Below are 17,687 nucleotides of genomic sequence, written 5' to 3'. Positions count from 1 at the left end.
TTGGCACATCGACACCGTCTTCAGTTTGATCAGTTGGTCCCTCCGTCCTGACAGACTCAAAACGTCTCGTCTTTTTAACGCATCACACAGCAAAGGATCAAAACATCACTGACAAATTCAGCTATGAGTAGTCAGGGTGAGGGTGAGGGCTCGTTGACTGGGGGCCATTGCTCACTCTCAACTGGTCCACTCTACACCCTGGCTTTTTAATGCAACACACTATACAGGGAGAAAAAAATTAAGTTTAAATTTAAATTAAACATTTTTTTTTTTAATCACTGCAGTGGAGGTAGAAATGACAACTGGTAAGCAGCAAGATCAGAGTATGACTGGTCAATGTGTCCATACGAACACAAGTTTGTCTCATTCCTTCTTTCTGATATAATCTCACTTAAAACAAGACCATTGATGCTCTTCTGTCCATGTTGGTTGTGAAATGTAGTTAGAGGCTCATTTTGTCTATGCTGTAAATTGTAGGGTGGGTTCTGCTGATTGTAGTGATTGTTGCTCGTGAACGGGTGCACACACATTGTTGCGTGTGTGCCGGGTTGTGGTTACTTTGAACCATGAACTGGTTACCTTCTGCACAGGTAGATATTTTGATCCAAGTGAAGACAGTAAATAAGTTTTAACTTCTTCCCACTCCCTTCCGAATATGTGAAATATATTTTTTTTATTATTTTTTGGGGTTGGTTTGTTGTGGTGAACTACACTCTGAATGTTTTATATACATGCTTGAAATAAATATAACAAAAAAAAAATAAAAAAGGTTTAATGAATGAATGGATTGCATTGGCGATGTGTATGTGTGTTATCCACATTCGGAAAATTACATTGTTATTCCATACATTCATTTTTCAGCCATATCTGAACTGTGCAACTTGAGGGCAACAAACTGGAATTGCTTCACTTGAACCCTGTATCGTAAATGTGTTGTCCATTTCAATGATGCCTAAGCTCATCATGTCCTTGACGTTTAGACAGGCTGTCTGCGCAGAATTAAGTTACTCCACAAATTGACTTGGCATATGCCTGATTTTATTTTTCTGATTTCATTTTTATTGTCGTTGTACTGTATGGTAACTGTATATTTCCCGTTTGACAGCCACCCCCCAGCCTCTCTCCACATCTGACAATCCAGCTGTCAGTTTCCTCGCCTCTTTGACTTGCACTCTATCTTCTTCTCATCCTCCCCTCAGTCCCTTGACAAACATCTGTCTCTGTCAGCAGCCGTCGTAGTGGCATTTCGTTAAAAGTGACATAAAAACACCGGCAAAGCGCAGGCCACCCTTGGGCCTCCTTGTTGATCATTTCTTTTTCTGATGTAATTAGTCCCACTCCCATAGCAATAGTGACATGACTCTGAGCAGATGTCTGTAATAAAAATATAAGACGCTTCAGCAAATGTTTACTCGTGGATATTTGTTTTGGGCCTCGCTGAAAATATGTGATTTGTTTTTATCAGCATATTAAAAACATCCAGTATGTGATTAATTTAAATTTATGAGATTCAATTAGAAGTGTGATCATTAGACTGATGACAAAATCAGGGTTGAGGGTAATACCGCTCAGATTTCCATGACAAATGGTGTCAGCAGTTGGATGATTAGCCATGATTTCACCCAGGCTCAAACTCCTCAGACTCGTGACAAATGCTGACAGAAGTTGGTTGTTGACCTGAAACATTTAACTGGGACAAACATGCAAAAAAATAAGAAATCGGGAAGGGGGAAAACACTTTTTCACACCACTGTACAGTATATATATTAGAGCTGTCAAACTTAACGCTTTACGGATATTTCCTTTAACGACTTGTTTGACCCTAGGCCCACATGTCTGGTGACGGTGACGGTGAGAGTCTGGATGTGGAGCCAAAAGCGCTAACAAATATTGAGTAGCAATGGGCAAAGAAAAGGGTATTTTGAATGATAAGTTTAGCTTCAAAGCCCTGTCAGATGGCTCTTGCATCAAGATCAAAGTTATTTGTATCTACTGTCGCTATGAGTTGAGTGGTCACGGAGGACATTGACTACTAGAGAGAAGTGAGAAGGTACTTGAGCACTGCCGGTATTTTTTTAAAATTGTCGTTTATACAGTGGTACGTGGCATACGAGTGTCCCAACTAACGAGTATTTTTTGGATGTGAGCTGTCTCTCGGCTGATTTTTTGCTTTGAACACCTCAAATCTGGGTTACGAGCTGCTAGTTACCAGCAGGCATAGCCAAGGACAGCTATTTGGGGCTTGTGTCAATGTGACCATGACTGAAGACCAGAATGGATGTAAGAAGCATTAGCAGCACGCTAGCTAGTCAGCGGGAAAGATTTTCTACACGTCAGCAAAACATACGTACATTAAGCAATGTAATTGATCTTATTTATGATGCATTGTGTAAAACTATGACAGGAACAACATCAAATTAAAAGCACAAAATCAATACAGACCCACCATCCACCAGTACGAGCCTGGAGTTTGTTTTTCACACATTAGTACTCAATAAGGTCATCAAATCTTACCTTTATTCATTCGCATATAGTATAAGCATTTTGAACCAAATATGAGGTGAAAGAAAAAGGGGGAAAGTACGGTAGTAGTTGTGGGAGAAGGTGCGTTCAAAGACCGCCGAACAAGGTGCGGAAAGTGGCCGCTCGCATTAAATATGCAAAACTGTTCGATTGCTTACTGTATATTATTTTTTAATAATATTTCTAAAATTGATAACCTTTTACATAAAATGTATGTGCCGTATTTTCCGCACCATGAGGCGCAGTCTCAATTACAGGGTCTATTTCTGTACTTAACCCATACATAAGGCGCACCGTATTATAAGGCGCATGCTAAAACATACTGTCTACAAAAAAAGGCAATGAAAGCGAAACAGTGAGTTCAGTTGAACATTATTCTACTATTCAACAATACACTCACCATATTTTTAAATCAATCTTCTCCCACAAATCCATCAAAGTCCTCATCTTCTGTATCTGAATTGAACAGCTGAGCAGTTTTGCCATCAAACGTTCCCTCTCATCATTGTTGGAGTCAGTCTCGTTGTCAGGTGGCTCTTCAGCAATGATGCTGGCTTTCGCGAAAGCTCGGAGAACAGTTAAAGCAGATACCTTACAGACATCCATAATCCATTCACATATGGTGGCGTAACTCTCCCGGCACTGCCTCCCAGTCTTAGTAAAGGTGCTCCCAAGCTGCACACCGCTCGCCGCTCCGAATTCATTAGCTTCACTCGCTTCGTTTGTTTCTCATTACAAATGTTGTTTTGCAGAAAACCGGTAGTATACCTCCCGGAGGCGTGGCGGAAGTAAGCGTACGTACTGTACGTATTACGTAATGTTCTCTGATTGGTTTATCCCTGCCAGCGTACGTCCGGTACGTATTACGTCCCTGTGTCAGCGGGAAATGGTCCGACAGCCAACCAAGCAGAGCGTTTACCCAAGTCGCACAACATTTTTACAGATTTTGGAACTCAGTGCACACATAAGGCGCACCGTATTATAAGGCGCACCGTTGATTTTTGAGAAAATTAAAGGCTTTTAAGTGTGCCTTATAAAATATAAAATACAGTAGTTATTTACAAATTATTTTATTTTTTTTAAGTATTGTTTTGTAATCATTGCGCCTGAACATTTCCCGCGGTGCGGTGGTTGGGGACCCCTGCCTTCCAGTATACTTGGGGATATGATGTGCTCTTTTACACATTTGAAAATACTGTAAGAATGCCACTTTTAATTGGCTTTTTTATTTTATAATGTAAGATTACATTAACAAATGTAACCGTTGAAGCATATCAATCATATTGTTTGTACACTATCGAATTGCATTGAATTGCATCATTTGTACGCTGTATCAAATTGTATCGTTCTGTTTTTAAAATACTGTATATCGGTTTTTAATCGTGTATCTAGATGCATAAGGAATTGTTTACCACAAAGAGATTTACATCTCTACTTATTATAGATAACTTCTTTGTATCTGTGATTAATTGTGATTAATTATGAGTTAACGATGGACAAAATGTGATTAATCATGATTAAATATTGTAATCGATTGACTTCTATCTATCTATGTATCTATCGACATATATATATATTTTTTGTCTTTTTGAATAATATATAATAATATGTATTATATAATATATACCTTGGAATCATTGTAAGAAATCCCCATCTGCTATCTAACATTGCTACCATGAAGATGGCAGGAAATAGTTCTTTTTTTACCTTTGCTTTTAGTCTCCATTTTTAGTCCCATTGACCATTTGTTCATCTAATTTGATGAATCCGGGTTAGGGTTATGTCTTAGACTAGCTTTTGCTAGCAGATAAGAAATGTGTCAGGTGCTTTGACAAAACAGTGTTCCTCATTTGGACATTGATTTTCTGTCCTTGCCAGCACCGCTGAGTCAAAACACTGTTACTATTAAGTAGTCAATTATGATAATGATAATGTTGCGTGTATTGATAACCTGAGGTTAAATTTGTTATAGTATAAAGTCTTAGCCTACCATTTCTTTATCTATGATAATAGTTTGTTTGTAATTGTGAGTCTGTATGTTCCCAAAGGGCTATTTGCAAAATTTCCTTGATAAATGATTCTTTTTTTTAATATTATTTTTAATGGGATGTGACATTTGGGATGGGATGGGATGTGAATCTTTCTGTGAATGTTCTGAAGTCTCGTTTCAATCCAAGAGTTGTATTATCGTGAAATGCAGATGCCCAAGTAGAGTACAACCAAAGCACTCACCAACCTCAGAACTGTGGCTCTCATCTCCCTCGTGAAGTCACTCGAGAGTATTATCCTCATCATGGGTGCAACCAACTCTCTAATGGATCCTCTCCACTTCGTGAACCACACAAGTAGAGGTGTCGATGCCAAAATATACATCCTAGACACCGTCCACAAATGCTTGAAGCACCCTAATACCTCAGCCAGATTCCTGTTTGCCGACTTCTTCTCGTTCTCCTCGTTCTCACGTTCAACACTCTTCAGGCTGACATCCTAGCCAACAAACTCTCCTGGTCCTTCTTCCACCCGGACGACCAGTTTATCCCATGGCTCCTGGATTTCCTCACCCACAGGTCACAAAGAGTGTACGTCAACAACATCTTCTCTGACATACGACACATCTCAACTGGCTCCCCTCAGGGCTGTGTGCTCTCTTCTCTGTTGTTCATCCTTTCCACTGACGACTGCAGATCTACACAACCTCATACTCATCGGCTGAAATATGCTGATGACACCGTCCTCCTGTCTCTGCTGTCAGACTCGTCACAGCCCCATGAACCAGCCCGCCAGGAGTTTGTAGAGTGGTGTGACAACTCATGTCTGGAGCTGAACATCAGCAAAACCAAAGAGCTGGTGGTGACCTTTTACAACAAGCAGGGGAAGTGTGCTGCAGCAGTCACCACCACAATCCACGGTGAGAGCCAGTGAAGCATGTTGAGGAATATAAATACCTAAAATTCTCCTCCAATGGAAGTCCAAGTCAGCAGAGACAGTACCTCCTAGAGAAGATAAACTCTTTCCGAATAAACCAGAACATTTTCAGGATATGCTAAGACACCTTCATGGAACGCATTGCCACCTTCTTGATCACCAGCTGGTTTCATTCAATCAGCCTGAGGACAGAAACCTCTTGCAGAAGCCTGTGACTGTCTGCTGGAAAGTAAATGGGACACTTGTCAGGTCTTTGTTGACACTCTGTGATATCTTACATGGGGGCCTGCAGGCCACATTGTACAAAACCACTTACAGACTTTCTTCCCAAAGTTTGAGTGGCTCAAATCAGTAATTTTATCTGGTCCTTGTTTATTTTCCTGGGTTGAGTATTTTAGCATTTTCTTATATGCAGTAACTGACCGAATTCTGTGTGGGCTGTTTTCTCATCCTTTGCTTACCGCTGTTACAGAATTTACATTGTCTACTTGCTTCTCTTTGTGCCTTTAATTGGACATAAATTATTTAATTATTATTAAATTATTAATTGTTCAATTTGAATTCCATTAGCGCTGTGTCAATAAACATTGACACCAACCGCCGTGGCTGTAGGCAACCGCCTGATGTATTTTTTTTATTCACTTCACGGCTGCATTTGAACTATCATGAGTAGTCAGGAACTAGCGGATATATAACTTTAAAATGTTATTTGCGCTTACACAGTTGGTCTGAAACTCATGCGTGTTACAGTAGCTGTACAACTCATCAGCGATATTAATGCTGGCTGAGCACTTTACGCCTTACCGCCATTACAACATTGGTTCTGTCGCTGTTGTGTTGTGAAGTATACTTAGTAGTGTGCTCTATTTTACCACAATTGCACAAGCATTGACATAATTCATAACAATAAAATAATGGCTTATTATGACCATCCTGAATAGGAAGCGGGTTTTAAAGTGACATAGGTAACACCAAGTCACAATTTTGGGAAGGAAGCAAAGTAAGCCATGAAACACAAAATGGAGAAACAAGACAGCAGCACAGAAATTAGAAAAGGAGAGTGAGAAATTGTCCAAATCCAACTGCAACGATGAAAGATACACCCAAAGCGGTGCTCATTTCCCCAGTGTGCTGTACAACTATTACCCAGGTTTAGGGCTTCTTATTACCCAGGTTTGAGCTTTCCACCAGGAAAATGTCAGTACCGGCTGCACCTCCATCCATCCAGACACCCAGGGACTCCATTACACCACGATGGGCAAGGATGGAAAGCCAATCGAGAGGCTATGGGGACGAGGAGGAAGGCGATGTATGGGCACTGAGAAGCCCACAGACAGGCAATCTGCCATGATGAAGAGGCTCCCTTCCGTGTTCCTCTTCTCACACTCTGGCTACATTATTCGCACGTCCTCCAGTATCTCCTTCAAGCCCCACTGAGCTCCACCCTAATGTCTTGCCAGCTGACCGACCCAACACCTGCTACCCGCTCTTACCCCGCTTCCCTCTCAGGCATCAGAGTAGCTCACTGGCTGCAGAAATTAATCTGTGTTAGACACGCCTTTGAGTACAATTGTGCTTGGTATAGGCTAAATTAATTAGTGTTCATAAGGGAAGACACTGTATAATGCTACAGCAAATCAAAGCAGAAAAAAACAAGGCAATCAATTAGAAGATTGGGTGCCCCACTGAAGGGGACAGGACAATTGTATTTAGTGATTCTTATCGACGGCCTTGGCTAACTGTCCTTTTCTTGCCCCTTGTCTAATTATTGATGACACAATGAAGGTAGCAGTTTTTCCCCCTAATTTATCCATTCAGGATCCTGTACACTACTCACCAATCAAGGCTGTCAGACAGATTTTTGTTGCAAATTAACAGCTACATAAATCATCAACTTGATATCGTGTATTAAGTACCTGCAGTGTAAACAACTGTGTGATGCCTAACACATGCATTTGTAGTTGATGTTGATTTCCTACCAGCAACTACATTAGTATAGTACGTTAGTATAGTTGTTCTTTGTTGTCATGTCACCTGGAATCGCACAAGCAAGCTACTCCATAGTCTTGTTAGCAGATGTTTTAAGCAAGTTGATGAGGGGGTGTTCAAATTAACCTTATTTATGTAGGTAGTTTAAATCTAATGGAATACATCCATCCATCCATTTTCTATGTCGCTTATCCTCACTAGGATCACGGGTATGCTGGAGCCTATCCCAGCGGACTTCGTGCGAGAGGCGGGGTACACCCTGGACTGGTCGCCAGCCAATCGCAGCGCTAATGGAATACAATGCCTGTATACACATTTTCTGACTTGCATGTTGAACAGAATAGTAATTTAAATATTTAAATTATACAAATAAAATAATAACTTAATAATAATAAATGTACCAAATTGTCATAATTATCACAGCAAAACCTGCAGCAATACAGAATACAGCGAATGCGCCAAAAAATGTGAAAGATTTGACAGTACTTTGAGTGCATACATCCCAAACAATTCGAGAAGAAATAATTAATACAAAATTCTAGCGATGTCTATCATTACAACAGTGTTTGCTAGTTAATCCTACATGCAAGAGTAGTGTATTAATTGAGCAAAATGAAGTTGCTTACACGACGTTACATGCGCAATATCACCTTCCTTGACTGAGTTTGCATCTTTTGCTTCTCCTGATGTGAAATACAACCAAACTTTTGGGCGTTTACTGTCAAGCGTAACACTGTAACACAGTTGACTCAGCGGTATACTTCATTTTTACCTTATTTCAGTGTAGCACCAAAAAGAAGCACCAATATTTACTTTTTTGTGTGTAGTTACTGCCGTTTACATAGGTACCGGTGCCATTATTGTACCAAGTTTTGGTACACATCCCCAGTCAGAAGTACGACTGATTTGATTTGATACAGGTTAAAATCTGGATTGATGGTACTACTCTGACTTTTTTTGATAGAGGCCGTCAGAAGTGGGATGATTACCATGACATGTTGAGTTTTAGATTATGATTATTATTACCTCAAACCTAGATTACCTCAAACAATGCAAAAAATAGTGCCAGGAGGGTTAAAATCAGACTTCTGTGACAAATGATGTCAGAAGTTGGATGCTTTGTTGTGTTTGATTCCATTACAGGATGAAGGTACTTTTACTCAAACAAATTATGTCATAAATTGGATGGTAAACTGTGATTTGACCTGGGTTCAAATTTGGGTTGAGCATACTATTCCTGACAAATATTGTCAGAAGTTGGACTGTTATTTGGCACAGACTAAAATGTGTATTGAATTGAACTGCTTATCGGACTTCTATAATAGTTGGTGTCTGAAGTGGGTTGCTTTGCCATGTTTTGACCGAGGCACAAATCCAGATTGAGTGTACTACTTTTCAGCCTTCTATTGATGTTGATGTCAGAAGTGGAATGGCAGCTCTTGGCTTAACCCAGGTTAAAATCAGAGTTAAGGGGACTAATTTTTACAGTTCCATGACGAATGTTGTCAAAAGTGGGATTGTGAGCCGTGATTTGACCTGCACTAAAATTTAAATTCACAGTAATAGTCAATAAATGTTGTCAGAAGTGAGATGGTCAGCCATTTGACCCAGGTTCAAATCCTGGTTATCCTTTGTGGGAAAACAGTCAGAGTCATTGTCAGGACAGGGGCTGTTAGCTATAATTTGACCCATGTGTAAAATTAGGGTCGAGTGTACAGCTCAAATTTCTGTGACAAAAGGTATGCAAAGTGGGATGGTAATCCATATTTTGACCCATGAATGGTACGACGACTGACGTCCGTATTTCTGTGCAGGTGCCCTACGTGAAGGTGGCTCCAGAAGACATTCTAAAGGTGCAGTTCCCTCGGTTCACCACCCTGGACCTGAGGCCAACCAACTCGGATGTCAGCCTGGCTGTAGCAAGCCTTCTCACCTTCTTTAACAGCACCGCCGCATGCCTCATCTGTGCACAGGCCGACTGTGAGTACAGCATGAACACCCACATGACAAAAAACACCTGGGGAAGAATGTTCACACAGTGCCATCCCTACGCCTGTCGACATCGTGCAAACAGTGTTTTATGTGTTATCCTTTAAGATGTGTTGCCACACTGAGCCTTTCCAGATGCACAACAACGTTGTTCCCCTAACAGATGCAGCACTTCATCAACATTTCACCCCTCTGACACACTGCTGCAATCCACAGAACGAGCGTGATGCCAACATCCCAAAATAAACAACCTGCTCTCCATCATTGTCATTTTAAAATTCAAATTAAATATAGCATGGAGAAAAATCTGTCTACTACTCCAGAAAACACTTCAGATTGTCAGAAAGAAAAAAAAAGCATGAAAGAAAAAGCGAACAAGGTGTGCAGTTGAGGCCAGCATTGATCTCAGCACCTCCTTGTCAAAGGCAGTCGTTAGATTCTAAAGATACTAAACTGAATGGCCTCAAAAAAGCCTGTCAATCCCCTTGGGGCGAATTTATTATCCTAAATAGAAAGGAAGATTAAATCATGGCCTGTTCCCACCCTCTTGCAGTCCAACGAGCAGTAATTACAACTCCCCAGACAAAGGCAGCATGACCCTGAGTGGCACCAGCTAACCTCTTTTTTTTCCCTTTCTCGCAGTCAGCTTAATGCTTTGAGCAGCACAAACAGCCTAACCATATATCAGACGGCACACAGAGTGCATTGAGACACTTTGAACCACCCAACTCCACTATCTCAATGTATCGTTCTGTAGCTTACACTTTGACTGTTGACTCAAAACACCACATTCCAACCAAAGGACGTGGTCACACTACATTGAAGGTTTCATACTATTTTTCAACATTTTTAAATAAGTCCCAGAGGTCCCACAGTAGTTTGTTGAAATCTAGCCTTGTTGCTGGAATTTAGACAGTGTTTTAGTGAGCCCTACTTGGTGTTTGTAGCTTTAATGCTAATGAGCTGCGTTTGTTTGTGCACTAATGTGCACTTTATCCACTTTTTACATATACAGTAATCCCTCGTTTATCTCGGTTCATTTGTTCCAGACGCAACTGTGATAAGTGAATTTCCGCGAAATGCAGTAGGATTCCTTATTTATTAATGGAATATTTCCGTAGGTAGCGCATAGAACACCTCTGTACAACCTTCTAAATACATTTTTAACATTATTAGAGCCATCTAGACTTGAACTAACACCCCTATAGTAACTTTTGAACTCATATTACACAATATAGCAGCTATAATATGAGTAAATACGCAATTTAAGACATAAATAAGATTCATATGTGCTGCTATAAATGTGTTCCCTTGGGGAGCTGAGTGGCGAGCGCACAGGAAGTGGCGTCAGGGATTCGGAGTTGAGTTTTAGCTTTGCGTGGGTTACAGCTGTAACAGTATTTTTATTCGGGATTATTGTCCTTGTTGTGAGATCATTCAAACCTGCAATAAAAGCCTGTTGTTCAGGCGATCAAGTCTGATGCTTGTGTGTCTCACCGAACATTACAGTAACATTACTGACACCAAGTGACCAGTGGACAATACTATATATCATTTACAGCATCTTTGAATGCTTCCTCTGAATGTCTTATGTTTGCATTTTATGTTTGAAAATGCTTACTTTAGTCAAAAAATTGCTTCAATGTGCATATTTTTGGACTAATAATAGGCCGTATTCAACCACAAAACAGCATGATTCATTAATGAATATATTTTTGAAAAGACGTGAAAACACGAAATTCGAACCGTGAAGTGGCGAGGGACGACTGTACACTGTAACTCTGCACTTACAACGTAACATTAAGAAGCGGGACAGGAGGACACAAACGTTAGCAACACTAACATAGCTACGTGAGCTAGAGCGCTAACATTACACTCACATTTTACCAGCAATATCATGCTAGGTTAACCTATTTACTGAAAATGTCACATCTGACATAGCTGAGGCATTTACAGGGCTTATTTGAAGATGTGTAGCGAAGCCTGCTTTTGTATAAAGCTATCTGTCAAGTAGTGGGCGTATGCACGGGGTGGGCTCATCTAGCTGGGGTGGGTCAGAGGTGGTATTTTGTCCTTAAGGAAGGATGTTGTCATGACATGAAAAGCGAGCTTTTCTCTCTAAAGTGGCGCAAACAAGTGAGGGAGATGATCCATTTTTCTCACGTTTGGTGTGCATAAATAGCCTCTATGGACACGTATTGCTGTAAGATCATCAGTAAATTCAGCTCTTCATAGCCACTAAATCCATCACTTCCTCCACACACACAGCTCTCACCTCCTGCCTCTCCGAAATAAAATCATGAATGCAACTCAACTTCCTCAAACTGAACTGTGACAAATCAAACGTCACCATCATTGGTCCCAAATCCCTCACAAACACAGCCGACAGCTTCTCCCTCCACACTGGCAACATCTCCCTCACCCCGCCTCTGAATTCTTTGCCTTTTCCTGGGCACCACCCCTCTCCTTTGAGCACCACATCACCAAGATAACCCAAAGTGCTTTTTTTTTCCATCTCAAGGACCTGGCACGTCTTCACCCTTCCCTCTCCCTTCCTGCTGCTGAAACCCTCCTCCACCCCTTCATTACTACCAGACTCAATTACCGTAACAGCGTTTTCTATGGACTTCCATGCAAAACCCTCAATAAACTACAGGATATGCAGAACTCAGCTGCCTGCTTACTTACCCACACTCACCTCTTTGGCCACATCACCTCTGTCCTTCAAAACCTCCACGGGCTCCCAGTCCAATATGGCATATACTGTAGGTCAAAATACTTTTACTCACTTTCAAAGCAATATACAACCCGGCTCCTCCCTACCTCACTGATCTTCTACACCTTCGCTCCCGAAACAGTCCCCTTCGCTCATCTGATGCTAATTTCCTTTCACCACCCTCGATGACCAAGCGCTGAACCTGGGGGAACAGAGCATTTCGTTTTGCTGCCCCCTCCCTCTGGAACTCTCTCCCCGCACCCGCCCGTACCTGCACTGAACTGTCCACCTTCAAAACATGCTAAAACGCACCTAATTAATTAAACTGGCTGTCCATGTTTAATCCTCACATTCCTTTCAGTGCTCAGGTGTGCTTCCACACGATTTATACTTTCTGTATTTTACTGCTTGTGTTTTACTCATTCACTTTCTTTATTGTGAAGTAAAATGTATTAAAAGGTGAATTTTGCATAGTAGGGGTATCCATGTGTCAATGCATATTATTTGCAAATCTGATTATTTACAAATATTGCATTTTCTACCCAGTGTGCCTCTCAGATGTTGATCTTGTAACAAGAGAGTTGTTTATTACAGCTTACAGCTTTTGGCCCAAAAAAATTATATTAGAATAACAAGGCAGGCCTCTCAGGTGCCCTTTAGACATTGACTTTGGCGTTTTGGGACTAAAGAAACCAATTTGAAGCATTATTTACCCACCTCTGGCAGTGTGTTGCTGGGCTGAAAGAGGACTGAAGAGGAAATGAAAGAAGGAAAGAAGGAGGAGAGGGGTTAGTTGAGGATGCTGTTCAACAGGTGGAGGTAAAATATAGTGATTGGACTGAGGAAGGTGGATTAATACGTTGAAGCGGGTGTTCACAAAATGGCCATATTGATTCCACGCTCTCCTGAGACCCTTTCTCATTCAGTTGAAAATGCCACAAGTGGCAGCAAAGCCTCGTGTTGCATCCACAAAAAAACGTTTGACTTTGGGTCCCGCCCTCTTGCAGTCAGTCATCCACGGTGGCAGCCTGCTGTCATGCCTCGGCCACGTGTTCTGGCCTCATTAATCACCCACGCCACTGACAGCACAATAGAGGGTGACCAATTCAGGAATCTGTTCCAGCCATGGCTGTGCACAAACGGGAGTGGAGCCTTGCCCAAATGACAGGTTTTTGTGCGTCGGGACCAGTGTTAATCTACACCAGTGGTTCCCAAACTTTTTACAGTCAGGTACCCCTTTAGACATTTGATCTGAAGCCACCATGTAACCCCTACTCCTGCACATTTAATGGTCTTATGGTCTTATTTTGATAGTTTCACATGAGCACATTCACATTGAATGGATTGAAATTGAGCTTCACTTTTTTTCTCCACTCACGATGGCTATGGTTTAAGTCTGCATATTAATTTAATACCAAATTGAAGGGGAAAGTTTAGCAATCATGATAAAGCAGTATTTGGAATAAAAAATAATCGCAACCAGCGATAAAGCCTCATTTTCGGTGGAATCCCCACTCACAGTGACAGGTTTTCACCACTGTGCCGTGAGAGAATTGGAACACTAATATAAATGAAATCTTCAAGATTAAACACTTTTAATGCACAAACTAACTAGAAAAGCACTCGGAGAGTGCGGACCTCGCCAGGCGCCATAGTTCCCCCCCATATTGTGATTCACACCATAAATACTGTATAAGTCTTACATTTATTTTATCTACATATTTAGATTGCTAATGTTACCATACTAGCAATGTTAACATGCTAGTATTAGCATGCCAACACCTAGCATAATAGTGGTGTTTATATGAGTGTCTAGCTATGAAAATGACTAAAAATGATACTATGCCAATGTTAGCATGCTAGCAATGCTAACATGCTAACGTTAGCATATTAAAACGTAGCATAATAGTGCTAAGTGTTTATATGTGTCTAGCTATGAAAATGGCAAAAAAATGCTGCTATGCTAATTTTAGCATACTTACAATGTGTTAATGTGCTAATGTTAGCATGCTGACACCTAGCATGATAGTGCTAAGTCTTTATATAAGTGTCTACCTATGAAAATGACTAAAAATGCTACTTTGCTAATGTTAACATGCTAGCAATGTTAACATGCTAACATTAGCATTTTAACACCTAGCATGATTGTATTAAATGTTTATATACTGTATATGTCTACCATGAAAAAGCTAGTATATTAGCATGCTAGCAATGTTAACATGCTAACGCTAGAATGGTAAAACCTAGCGTGATGGCGGGAAGGCTAAATGTCCCGAATGAATTGAGAATTTTGACTTTGGAATGGTCTGAATCGGTTGAGAAATGTGCAAGTAGTTAGAACTCTTTAGATCAAAGACATTTTGCATTCCGAAAAATGGGAATGTGAAGAAAAGTGGAAATTTTTGGTATGTGGAAAATGGCATGAATGTCCTTAATTAGTTGAACGCTATGATGTTGAAGTGGTCTGAATCGGTTGAGAAATGTGGAAGTAGCTATAGAGCTCTTTAGATCAAAGGCATGTTGCCTTCCTGAAGAAAAGATGTGGGAATCTTTGTGCTGTGGCTAATAGCATGAATGACTTTGTTGAATGAGTTGATGTTGGAATGAGGTGAATCAAAATGTGGCAGTAGTAGCAGGTAACAATAATTAGTTGTCGGGAAAAGGGTTCGTTTTAGGAAAATGAATTTTGGATCACCCCCAAAATATAATCAGTTCTTCCATATCCCATTTCTGACAAGTCCTGAAAATATCATCCAAATCCACTCAGAACATTTCAAGTTATTTTGAACACAAACAGACAAACACCGGCGAAAATAGCCTCCGCACTGCGCTTGCGCTTTGCGCTGCCCTGGGTGGAGGTAATTGTCAGACTTGCTTATTTCTTCATATACTGCACACAGAGCAATGCACAACGTCAGGTGTTACCATACATTTTGGTCTTTGCTGTTTTTTTATTCCTTTGTTTGCTGTGTTATTTTTTCCGAATATGAAAATGTTCTTCTCAAATAATGTTTGTAAAAACTTTTTTGCAATATTATGACTTTATTCCCATAATATTAGAACTTTTCCCCAAAGTAATTTTCCAAAAATTACAGCTTTAATTAATTTCTGATAATATTCTGACTCTAAAAAATAACATATTTTCTCTTCAGTGTTTTACTCTATGATACTAAAATTACATTATTTTTTAAGTTTACATTTTTTTTTAAGTTTATTCTTGTAAAACTACAGTGGGTTTTTTTTGCATTTATGTTGTTGTTTTTTTTAATTTCCAACTACATTATTTCAACTTTCTTCCTGCAAATTTTGTTCTTGTAATTATGACTCTATCCCCATAATATTTTAAAAACATTGGTGTAACATTATAACTTTTTCTCCAGCCTAATTTTCCAAAAAAATGTGTTTGTTTGTCATAATATTACCCCTTTTTTCTTTAATATTTCAACTTCATGCTACTAAAGTGAATATTTTCCCTCATCATATTACAATCATATAATTTAATTTAAAATTATGACTTTTTCTCATAAGATTACAACTTTTTTCTCTTAATATTTGACGTTATTCTTTTAAAATGACTCATTTGTTCAATTATTTTTTCTAAATTATGTTTTTAGAATGTCCTGCTGGCCAATAAAAAGAACAGCCGCGTGCAATGACGATGTGTAGCGCAATCAGTACGACCTTTCCCCTACCAGCAATTTCCACCTTGCACAATAGAAACAAATGAATAGAAATCAAAATGCAAAATGCAGTATGGCAGTGTTCCATCATGAAATGATGGGCTTCATGAAACAAAGACACGGTCTAAGGTTTTGTCCACCAAAAAAGCAAGGAATTGAAAATCCTCCTGTGCTTTTTAGGGAGCTGTATTTCCCTGTGATTGGATAATTAGTTCGTCTACTGTCTCAATGTGCGACGCTTGACATTAAAATCCCCACTGGTAACCTCCAATCAGTGTTGGCCAGGTAAAAGAGATGACTTTACGATCTAATGAGTATACACAAAAGTGTGCAGGGCTGACAAGATGAGCATAATTGCAGGACTCGGTATATACAGTACACTATTGGGACTGAAGATGGTAATTAACCTGCAGAGGAGGTGCTGTCTGCTTTTTTTGGAAACTACTCAAGTTAGTCCAGTGATTCCTAACCACTGCGCCGCAGCACATTAGTAAACCGTGAGAGATCATCATGTGTGCTGCTGGAAATGACTATGAGTCGCTCCGGGTTATGATTCTAAAAATGCGTCATGAAGAGAAAAAAAAAACATAAGTGGTACTTAGCGGTATTTATGCTGGAGCTATCATCAGAACGAGCATCTTTTTTTTAGGGGTATCAACGACATTCACGTCAAAAGACAATAAGACAAAACCCGAGGGAGATGGCAATGTTTACACCAACAAGGAGACAAACTAAAGCTACAAAAGCTGAAATAAGTCACGTTTATTAAGTATATGTGCATGGCTCAGATCAAGGGTACCCAAGTGTTACATTCAAAATTTCAAACTCGTGGATAGACCTTGGTAATGTTATCAACACAAACTTCAAACATTGCAAAACACACACACCCAACATACCAGAGCTCGAGACATCTTCCATTTCCCATAGCAACCCTCCGAAGTTCACTCTTTCTTAAATGTAATGTACATAACTTGGTGTCCACTCGGTGTTAGATTTTTGTTCAAATAATCTTATTTTACTCTTTTATACACAAAAAAAATCACTTTAGTTGCAGAGTTGAGTAATTATTCCATGAATATATACCATTGTAATCATCATGGGGTTTGTTTTTCCATGGAATTATGTTCTTCCAGATTTTCATCGGCAGGCGGACACGAAGGTTATGTACTTTTCACTTTTTTTTCACTTTTTTTACACTGAGAATATTTGAATAAAACACATTAGAAACCAATTTCAGACATCATTCTTTAATTCTAAGTAGACATCATGACCAAATCAGCTTTACATGTAACATTTCATTGTCCAAATATAGACACTTTTTTACAACATAGCCGTGCTAGCGCAAAATAAAAACATGAACAGGCTTAATTTATGGCTTGGTAAACTTCCTCACTCTGTAAACGTCAGAGTGACAGGGGTAGTACACATTGTCAGAACAACAATTTCAAATACTACTCAAGTGAAGTTGAAGACAGCAAAGGGTACCCTTGATCTGAGCCATTCACGTATGGATGCAATCAAAACTTACCTGTTTCATAAATATCAGAATGTTGTTGTAGAAGACACTTTTAATATGTGACATGACGCCTGGATGCATCCCGGTGTGTAGAATGAATGAAGATAAGAGTGAAAATCATGTGTGTGTGTTTAGTTAGTCAGTGGCTGACACAGCAGCTACAATGTCCAAGCTTAGTCACAATTAGCGTCCTAATTAGACAACACTGCTGTGTAAAATACCACATTTGTCAATCCATGCAGGTATCAGATAATCATACAGTCACTATACAGTCACTTTGCAGTTTGAATTTCGCAGCTTTACTCTAATCACCTTTTTCTTCTAAGTAAATTACCGCTGTTTCTTAGTT

General features: G+C 39.8%; 1 protein-coding gene across 4 annotated transcripts in view; it reads left to right on the top strand.

Moving 5' to 3' along the window:
• The window catches only part of grik4 (glutamate receptor, ionotropic, kainate 4), a 418,260-nt gene that overhangs the window by 274,604 nt on the left and 125,969 nt on the right, over nt 1–17,687 (top strand). For all 4 annotated transcript variants that reach the window (XM_054795183.1, XM_054795185.1, XM_054795184.1 and 1 more), the window contains one exon: nt 9,252–9,417. In XM_054795183.1, the coding sequence (XP_054651158.1) occupies nt 9,252–9,417 (166 nt within the window). The remainder of the gene's footprint in view (nt 1–9,251; nt 9,418–17,687) is intronic.

The sequence above is a fragment of the Dunckerocampus dactyliophorus genome, chromosome 12 (genome assembly GCF_027744805.1).
Source record: "Dunckerocampus dactyliophorus isolate RoL2022-P2 chromosome 12, RoL_Ddac_1.1, whole genome shotgun sequence".
Lineage (NCBI taxonomy): Eukaryota > Metazoa > Chordata > Actinopteri > Syngnathiformes > Syngnathidae > Dunckerocampus > Dunckerocampus dactyliophorus.
This window is presented reverse-complemented; position numbering and strand designations above follow the sequence as displayed.